General features: G+C 46.2%; 1 protein-coding gene across 3 annotated transcripts in view; it reads right to left on the reverse strand.

Annotated features, from left to right (window-relative positions):
- LOC110530789 (caytaxin) overlaps window positions 1-8,929 on the reverse strand; it is a 42,625-nt gene extending 33,696 nt beyond the window's left edge. For 2 of the 3 annotated variants that reach the window (XM_036986546.1, XM_036986544.1), the window contains exon 1: window positions 7,936-8,928. In XM_036986546.1, the coding sequence (XP_036842441.1) occupies window positions 7,936-7,937 (2 nt within the window). In that variant the 5' untranslated portion in view covers window positions 7,938-8,928. Of the gene's footprint in view, window positions 1-7,935 lie in introns of all 3 variants that reach the window. The other variant, XM_036986545.1, reaches the window with a different exon arrangement.
- Window positions 8,930-10,418: the final 1,489 nt, after the last annotated feature.

Consider the following 10,418-nt stretch of genomic DNA (forward strand, 5'->3'; position numbering starts at 1 on the left):
TCTATACTGTACATATTGCCAATGGAATCAATCTATACTGTACATATTGCCAATGGAATCAATCTATACTGTACATATTGCCAATGGAATCAATCTATACTGTACATATTGCCTATGGAATTAATCTATACTGTACATATTGCCTATGGAATCTATCTATACTGTACATATTGGAATCAATCTATACTGTACATATTGCCTATGGAATCAATCTATACTGTACATATTGCCTATGGAATCAATCTATACTGTACATATTGGAATCAATCTATACTGTACATATTGCCAATGGAATCAATCTCTACTGTACATATTGGAATCAATCTCTACTGTACATATTGCCAATGGAATCAATCTCTACTGTACATATTGCCTATGGAATCAATCTATACTGTACATATTGCCAATGGAATCAATCTCTACTGTACATATTGCCAATGGAATCAATCTCTACTGTACATATTGCCTATGGAATCAATCTATACTGTACATATTGGAATCAATCTCTACAGTACATATTGCCAATGGAATCAATCTATACTGTACATATTGCCAATGGAATCAATCTCTACTGTACATATTGGAATCAATCTCTACTGTACATATTGCCAATGGAATGAATCTCTACTGTACATATTGCCAATGGAATCAATCTATACTGTACATATTGCCTATGGAATCAATCTATACTGTACATATTGCCAATGGAATCAATCTATACTGTGCATATTGCCTATGGAATCAATCTATACTGTACATATTGCCTATGGAATCAATCTATACTGTACATATAGCCAATGGAATCAATCTATACTGTACATATTGCCAATGGAATCAATCTATACTGTACATATTGCCAATGGAATCAATCTATACTGTACATATTGCCAATGGAATCAATCTATACTGTACATATTGCCTATGGAATCAATCTATACTGTACATATTGCCAATGGAATTAATCTATACTGTACATATTGCCTATGGAATAAATCTATACTGTACATATTGCCAATGGAATTAATCTATACTGTACATATTGCCTATGGAATCAATCTATACTGTACAGTTTGAGATGTAGCTGAGATGTCTATAATATTTGTCTACAGACATGGGTTTGTCCCAAACGCCACCCTATTCCCTATATAGTGCACTACTTTTGACCAGAGCTCTAATTGCACTGCATCTCAGTGCAAGAGGCGTTACTACAGTCCCTGGTTCGAATCCAGGCTGTATCACATCCGGCTGTGATTGGGAGTCCCGTAGGGCGGTGCACAATTGGCCCAGTGTTGTCCAGGTTTGGCAAAGAGTAGACCGTCATTGTAAATAAGAATTTGTTCTTAACTGACTTGCCTAGTTAAATAAAGGTTACATTTGAAAAATATATATATAAATAAATATGGGCCCTGTGTCATGGTTGTCGTAAGAACTGGACCAAGGCGCAGTACTTAGAAAACCTCTCTGGGATATGTGGGACGGTAGCGTCCCACTTGGCCAAAAGCCAGAGAAAATGCAGAGCGCCATAAAAATCTAACTTTCATGAAATCACACATGTAAGATACCAAATTACAGCTACACGTGTTGTGAATCCAGCCAACATGCCAGATTTCAAAAACGCTTTTCGGCGAAAGCAAACAATGCTATTAACTGAGGATAGCACCTCCATAAACAAAAGAGAGAAAACATTTCAACCCTGCAGGCGCGACACAAAACACAGAAATAAAAATATAAATCATGCCTTACCTTTGACGAGCTTCTTCTGTTGGCACTCCAATATGTCCCATAAACATCACAAATGGTCCTTTTGTTCAATTAATTCTGTCCATATATATCCAAAATAATAATTTATTTGGCGCGATTGATCCAGAAAAACACCGGTTCCAACTTGCGCAACTTGACTACAAAATCTCTCAAAAGTTACCTGTAAACTTTGCCAAAACATTTCAAACTACTTTTGTAATACAACTTTAGGTATTTTCTAAAGTAAATAATCGATAAAATTGAAGACGGGAGATCTGTGTTCAATACAGGAAGAAAACAAACTGAAGCATGCTTTCTGGTTATGCACCTCTATCTAACAGTACACATGAAGTGACCCTCATTCAAGATGGCCGTACTTCTTCATTACACAAAGGAATAACCTCAACCAATTTCTAACGACTGGTGACATGCAGTGGAAGCAAGTCCCTTAGAAATCTGGATTCCCAATGAAAACCCATTGAAAAGAGAGTGACCTCAAAAAAACACATCTGAATTTCATCCAAAATTCCAAATGCTGCCCCCTATCCTAGAGAAGCTTAGAGTTCCACATCTTTATTATGAAGTGAAACTTCAGCAAAACAAAACAATAAACGAACAACGAAACGTGACTACGTGGTGCACATGCACAAACACAAAATAATATCCCACAAACACAGGTGGGAAAAATAGCTACTTAAATATGATCCCCAATTAGAGGCAACGATTACCAGCTGCCTCTAATTGGGAACCAAACCAGAACACCAACATAGAAATGTTAAACGAGAACACCCCCTGGTCACACCCTGACCAACTACACCATAGAGAAACAAGAGCTCTCTATGGTCAGGGCGTGACAGTACCCCCACCCCAAAGGTGCGGACTCCGGCCGCAAAACCTGAAACGAAATGGGAGGGTTAGGGGGTGTGGCTAGTGTCGGTGGCGGCTCCAGTGCGGGTTGCATCCCCCCCCAGACCTCGGATCCGACCATGGCGCCGGGCTGAACGACGTACCTGGACAGGGCATCGGTGCCGAGGAAGGCTCCTGCCCTGGAGTGGGACTGGACGCCGTGTCTGGACTGGGCAAAGGCGCAGAGGAGGGCTCCTGCCCTGGAGCAGGACTGGACACCATGCCTGGACTGGATATCGGCACAGAGGAAGGCTCCGGCCTTGGAGCAGCACTGGACACCATGCCTGGACTGGATACCGGCGCAGAGGAAGGCTCCTGCCCTGGAGCAGGACTGGACACCATGCCTGGACTGGATACCGGCGCAGAGGAAGGCTCCGGCCTTGGAGCAGGACTGGACACCATGCCTGGACTGGATACCGGCGCAGAGGAAGGCTCCGGCCTTGGAGCAGGACTGGACACCGTGCCTGGACTGGATATCGGCGCAGAGGAAGGCTCCGGCCTTGGAGCTGGACTGGACTCCGTGCCTGGACTGGATATCGGTGCAGAGTAAGGCTCCGGCCTTGGAGCAGGACTGGACTCCGTGCCTGGACTGGATATCGGTGCAGAGTAAGGCTCCGGCCTTGGAGCAGGACTGGACACCGTGCCTGGACTGGATATCGGCGCAGAGGAAGGCTCTGGCCTTGGAGCTGGACTGGACTCCGTGCCTGGACTGGATATCGGTGCAGAGTAAGGCTCCGGCCTTGGAGCAGGACTGGACACCGTGCCTGGACTGGATATCGCCGCAGATGAAGGCTCCGGCCTTGGAGCTGGACTGGACTCCGTGCCTGGAAGCTCCGGACCGTTGACCGTCGCTGGAGGTTCCGGACCGTTGACCGTCGCTGGAGGTTCCGGACCATTGACCGTCACTGGAGGTTCCGGACCATTGACCGTCACAGGAGGTTCCGGACCGTGGACCGTCACTGGAGGTTCCGGACCGTTGACCGTCGCAGTAGGTTCCAGACCGTTGACTGTCGCAGGAGGTTCCGGATCGTGGACCGTCACAGGAGGTTCCGGACTGTGGACCGTCGCAGGAGGTTCCGGACCGTAGACCGTCGCAGGAGGTTCTGGACTGTGGACCGTTGTTGGAGGTTCTGGACTGTGAAACATCGCCGGAAGCTCTGGACTGGGAAACGTCGGCGGAAGCTCTGGACTGGGAATGTGCACTGGAGGCCTAGTGCGTGGAGCCGGTACAGGTGGCACCGGACTGGTGACACACACCTCAGGACGAGTGGGAGGAGCAGGCACAGGACGCACCGGACTGGGGACACACACTTCAGAGCGAGTGCGAGGAGCAGGCACAGGACGCACCGGACTGGGGAGGCGTACTGGAGGCCTGATGCGTGGAGCCGGCACAGGTGGCACCGGACTGGTGACACGCACCTCAGGGCGATTGCGAGGAGCAGGCACAGGACGTACCGGACTGGGGACACACATTTCAGGGCGAGTGCGAGGAGCAGGCACAGGACGTATCGGACTGGGGAGGCCAGATGTGCGAAGCCAACACAGGTTTCCCCAGACTACTAACAGGATCTTCTGGTCGAATGTTTGAGCAGAACACACTTGCACAACATCTCTCTCATCTCTCTCTCTCCCAACTTCTCCATTGCCTCCCTGACAGTCTCTGGCTCTTCCCGCGGCTCAACCGCCAGCTCCATGTGCCTCCCCCAAAAGATCTTGGGATCTTGTTTCTGTGGCCATTGTCTGACTACACGCTCCTCCAGAGTTTGCCATTCGGGCTCTGGCACTCTCCTCGGCTCGACCGTCCACCCCTTGTGCCCCCCCCACCCCAAAAAATCTTGTGTTTGTCCTTGGGCTTTCTGCGGCCGCGAACCCCGGCATCATCGCTGTCCTCCATCCTTACCTTCCGTCTGCCGCCAAGGAAGGGTCTCGGATCCACCCATCACTTCTTCCCATGCCCAAAACTCCTTCACCTGGTGAACACGCTGCTTGGTCCTGGTTTGGTGGGATATTCTGTCACGGTGTATTGGAGGCGAAGTCAGGTGCAGGAGAGCAGAGTATAATGAACAGGCACATTTTTTATTATAGTTCCAAAAACGAGAGCACTACATGAAACAAACACGCTCAAAAAACGGAACATAAAAGTAAAGCCCGTAAACGAACACCACATGAAAACAAAATAATATCCCACAAACACAAGTGGAAAAAACAGCTACTTAAATATGATCCCCAATTAGAGGCAACGATTACCAGCTGCCTCTAATTGAGAACCAAACCAAAACACCAACATAGAAATGTTAAACTAGAACACACCCTTGTCACGCCCTGACCTACTACACCATAGAGAAACAAGAGCTCTCTATGGTCAGGCCGTGACACCCTGGTCAAAAGTGGGGCACTACATCATACATTTGAGTCATTTAGAAGACGCTCTTATGCAGAGCGACTTACAGCAGTGAGTATATACATTTTCGTATTTGTTCGCACTGGTCACCCATGGGAATCAAACACACAACACTGGGGCTGTAAGTGCCATGCCCTACCAACACTGCCATTTGGGACACAGACAAGGCACTGATATGTTGTAGCCCTGATACAGAATAGAGACAAGACACTGATATGCTGTAGCCCTGCTTGACTAGAGACAAGGCACTGATATGCTGTAGCCCTGATACAGAGCAGAGACATGGAACTGATATGCTGTAGCCCTGATATAGAGTAGAGACAAGACACTGATATGTTGTAGCCCTGATATAGAGTAGAGACAATGTTGTAGCCCTGATATAGAGTAGAGGGAACCCATGTGTGAAATCAGCAAACGGGGTTCATCCGTAACCCTAATGGGGACTAAAATGACCAGTCTGCCTCCGGGCCACAAGGCCAGCACTGGACTGGACCTATGATGTCATCACAATCAATTAACGGATTAAATGTTTACACTTTGCAAGTTGTAGCCATCGTGGTATAACTGGATCTTTATGCACAATAATAAAATCTATGTGATGTGTCGTATGTCTGTCTGCATTCAACATAAAGCTGGGAGTCCTTATTGTTGTGTCGTACAGTATGTCTGTCTGCATTCAACACAATGCTGGGAGTCCTTATTGTTGTGTCGTATGTCTGTCTGCATTCAACACAATGCTGGGAGTCCTTATTGTTGTGTCGTATGTCTGTCTGCATTCAACACAATGCTGGGAGTCCTTATTGTTGTGTCGTACAGTATGTCTGTCTGCATTCAACATAAAGCTGGGAGTCCTTATTGTTGTGTCGTATGTCTGTCTGCATTCAACACAATGCTGGGAGTCCTTATTGTTGTGTCGTATGTCTGTCTGCATTCAACACAATGCTGGGAGTCCTTATTGTTGTGTCGAATGTCTGTCTGCATTCAACACAATGCTGGGAGTCCTTATTGTTGTGTCGTATGTCTGTCTGCATTCAACACAATGCTGGGAGTCCTTATTGTTGTGTCGTATGTCTGTCTGCATTCAACACAATGCTAGGAGTCCTTATTGTTGTGTCGTACAGTATATCAGTCTGCATTCAACACAATGCTGGGAGTCCTTATTGTTGTGTCGTATGTCTGTCTGCATTCAACACAATGCTGGGAGTCCTTATTGTTGTGTCGTATGTCTGTCTGCATTCAACACAATGCTGGGAGTCCTTATTGTTGTGTCGTATGTCTGTCTGCATTCAACACAATGCTGGGAGTCCTTATTGTTGTGTCGTATGTCTGTCTGCATTCAACACAATGCTGGGAGTCCTTATTGTTGTGTCGTATGTCTGTCTGCATTCAACACAATGCTGGGAGTCCTTATTGTCCTCTGTTGATTTGAACGTTATGTTGTTAAAGTAATAGGCTGTCACCTCTAATATAGTAGAATAAAAAACATGAGCTGGCGACACGCCCAGAAAAATGATTTTGTGTGGAGTTGCTGACTAACGGCGAATAAACTATAAAACTATAAAAAATAAAGAGAGTCACACACTCCACCTCCAATATAAACAATTGTTTTCCCCAATAATCCTGTAGCAGCATAGAGGGGGTTGGTGGCAATGCAGTGCACTTCTGAACATATTGGTTGAAACTCTACAGCAGGAGATTACTGTGTGTGCACTCAGTGCTCTCTGTTCTGTCTGTTCTATCGGTTCTGTCCGTCTGTTCTGTTGTGTCTGCAGTGATGTCATTGGCTCAGCGGCCCAACCGTAGCAGCAGTTCATATGGCCTGCAGACATTAACACTACAGAGTCAGAGGCATGACCTGTTGACATTAACATGTCAACTGCTATAGGAGTTACATCTAGTCAAAGTCCCAAACGACACCCTATTCCCTATTTAGTGCACTGCTTTTGACCAGGGCCCATTGGAGACGCACACTTAGTTCCAGATTGTTCAGAATAATTCTACAGCTCTCTCACACTCCACCTCTCACGTGTCACTTATCCTACTGTCTGATTAGATACACTCACCCATCACACAGCTTTTTGTATGGGCATGGGACCATGTGCCTGCCCCATAGCTAAAGAGGAAAAAAGTCAGGACATTTAAATGATGCATTACATACACTCTCAAAAGAGGCATTGATAATATGATCAGACTGTACTGAATAACCAGACTGTAGGGTTGTATGCTGCTACATCTTCATGCCATTCTGATGACGCAGACACTCATTGATGATAGTATTAGAATGTGCAATCAACAGGGTATGTAGGGAATAGGGAATAGGGAATAGGGAATAGGGTGCCATTTGAGATGCTGACTCTGCGTCATACTCCATGTCAGCGATCCTAACTCTGGTTGATGAATAGAAAAAGACATTGTCTCTGCAATTTGAACCAGATTAGCTGCATGTAACGATGCATGAAAGGTCATCTGATTGATATAGAATGGGCTCAGGACTAGAATCATTGGTCCAGAGTACGTCATCATCATCATCATCATCATCATCATTATATCATCGTCGTCATCCTTATCCTCATCATCCTCATCCTCATCATCCTCATCACACAGAACAGTCCTAGAACTGAACATTCTGAACACTCTAAGGAAGGACGTCACTAACTGAGGTAAAAAAAAAAAAGGCAGTAATGACAGTATATTGTCATTGGCCTCATATACAGTAGTCGAAACATAGTCGAAACATAGTTGAAACATAGCCTGTGCTCTTGCCAACTCCATTGCTGTCATTGTCAAATCAAACCTTGACATGACAATGAGTGGCAGGGAGTTAGCATGATAATACAAACAGATTGGCACTCAGGCTAGCAGAACACAGTAGAGTATAGAACACTCACATTCAACAGGAAGTTCTCTGTCTCCTATAGCTGACTCTGAATGTCTCTGTTGTTCTTCTTCTGTAAGGCAGTGACTTCCTCTTCCTCCTCCCTGTAGTCAGGGAAGCCCAGGACAACCCACAGGTAATGCTAGGCGATGAGACCAGGTGAGGTCAGGTGTAGCATGCTATGTGTGCCAACCAGGGGCTCTGGTCCAGGCTCCAGCCCTGGGTGACACCGCTCCAACCCTGTTCGCTTCAGCTCCAGTTTGGGACTGCTGCAGGCAGAGAATGGCTCCCTGTGGACCAGATGTGGTGCTCCCTGGTGAGAGTGGGTGGGTAAGAACTACAGTCTATGGTAGAAACATACACCTCTGTTCTGTTCATCAGAGCTCCCTACTCCTAAAGCAACAGTTTCTCATCTTGTCCAGTTGTGGTGGGAATAAACATTACTCTCCATGTAACCCATGTTGTGTTGTGATGATCCATCTGTGGCCCTTCATTCATAGCTGGATCTCCTCTCCATCTTCTTCAGAGTTCACATACGCTAGAACACACACACACCCCGTCCTCAGCTGTAACGCCCAGGCAGGCTGTCTAATCTCGCTGTGATGACATCATGGCTGTGGACGCTGTGTGAAAATGTCATCTCACCTGCCTGATTCCCACATATTCTTCTTCTCTCTCTTTTCTTCGTCTTTTGTCTGTGTGAATCTGATCGATTGGAGTTATAATACACAGCCTGTGGTAGTATGATCTGGTTGGTTTTGTCTTCTATGAGCATTTATTCCTGCCTACGTCCCTAGTTTTTCATATACGTTTATCCCTCACAAGCTGTTAAAGATGGAGGATTCTTTATCCACACTCTTCCGTGGCAGCATCTCTCTCTCTCTCTCTCTCTCTGCCCTCCTCTTTCAGCTGCTCTCTCTCACTTTTTAATAAAGTCCTCCTCCACATAATTCCGCTCCCTGCTCTCTCTCATTCTGCCTGTGCCACTGATGCTAGCATTTGTCCTCAACTCTCCCTCCTCCCCCTCTACTCTCCCTACTCCCCCTCCTCCCCTCTACTCTCCCTCCTCCCTCTCTTCCCCTCTACTCTCCCTCCTCCCCCTCTACTCTCCCTCCTCCCCCTCTACTCTCCCTCCTCCCCCTCTTGTCTCCCTCCTCCCCCTCCTCCCCTCTACTCTCCCTCCTCCCTCTCTTCCCCTTTACTCTCCCTCCTACCCCTCTACTCTCCCTCCTCCCCCTCTACTCTTCCCCTTCCCCCTCCACCCTCTCTCCTCCCCCTCCTCTTTCTCTCAGTACAGTTGCATGGCGCTCTGGGCAGTGTCAGAGAACAGAGAGTAGCATCTCTCCCTCTGGCGCTGTAATGCCCGCTTCCCAAGCGGTGCAGCCACTGGTTTTCCGACCGTGCCATTGGCTGAGAGAGTGAGGTGAAATGCATTTTGGGGTATGTTTACACATTTTATTATCCACATGAGTTCTAATCGCAGGCTGATTCCCAGCATGCTGCATTTTCATCAGGAGACCTTAAAAGCTTTAGAATATACTGCGCATTAGACCTCACAATTTATACCAATACTATATTACTGACATACATTTGACCTACATGTTCAAAGTATATATACAATATGTGTGATAATAAAACAGTCCTATTGTATTGTCTTCTATTGTAAACATTACGATACTTTTACTTTTGTAAAAGGTTGACATAATGAGTTCACCAGAAGCAGCTTGAGTTAATTTCATAAAAGGGCAAATTGAACAGAGACATGATCACTTTAGTCTTAGTATCTCAGAGTAGAAGCACACAGCGCTTCGGGTTAGCTTGGTTTCAGAAAGGTGTTTTTTTCTAGTTATAAGTTCTTTGTGTATTGAGTCCTATTCATATCCAGTCATGTGGAATAATGGCCAGTTGGTTTCTTTATGTCTTGCATGTAGACCACTTTGTCCAGAGGACACACTCTTATATCGCATGGAGACGGCTAGCTTAGACTCCCAGGGTAGATTCAGTGTCAGCTAGTCTACATACATCATGGTTATATCATCTGTAACCATGTATTCACACTACTATGTGTGTTATAGTAAGGTCTACTGGCAACTCTCTCTTGGAAGTCTTGTGTTCCACATAGGTATGAAGAGGATTAAGTAAAACAGGTGGACAGTACTCACCTCAGCTCTGTCTTCACGCGTCTGCCACAGGGTTGCGCCAGAGAGAACCATCTCACCTGATTGCTACTGCCTTGTTTCTCAGAGGAGACTTGAGCATTACGATGATCGATCGATACCAGATGAGCCAACTTCTTGGGACTGCGTCCCAAACAGGAACGCATGGAGAACGTTCTCAGGTCAAAAGGTCAGACCTTTCGTCGATACTAATAGGATCCAAAAGAAAAGCAGCGCTGCTCTCGGATCAGTTTTCTCCATTCACATCATAGCTTCGCATTGTAATTTATAATAACAACGGATCGGCTCCTAGAGAGATACCACCAGCTACGGCTGCAAA

This window comes from Oncorhynchus mykiss, chromosome 8, assembly GCF_013265735.2.
Source record: "Oncorhynchus mykiss isolate Arlee chromosome 8, USDA_OmykA_1.1, whole genome shotgun sequence".
Lineage (NCBI taxonomy): Eukaryota > Metazoa > Chordata > Actinopteri > Salmoniformes > Salmonidae > Oncorhynchus > Oncorhynchus mykiss.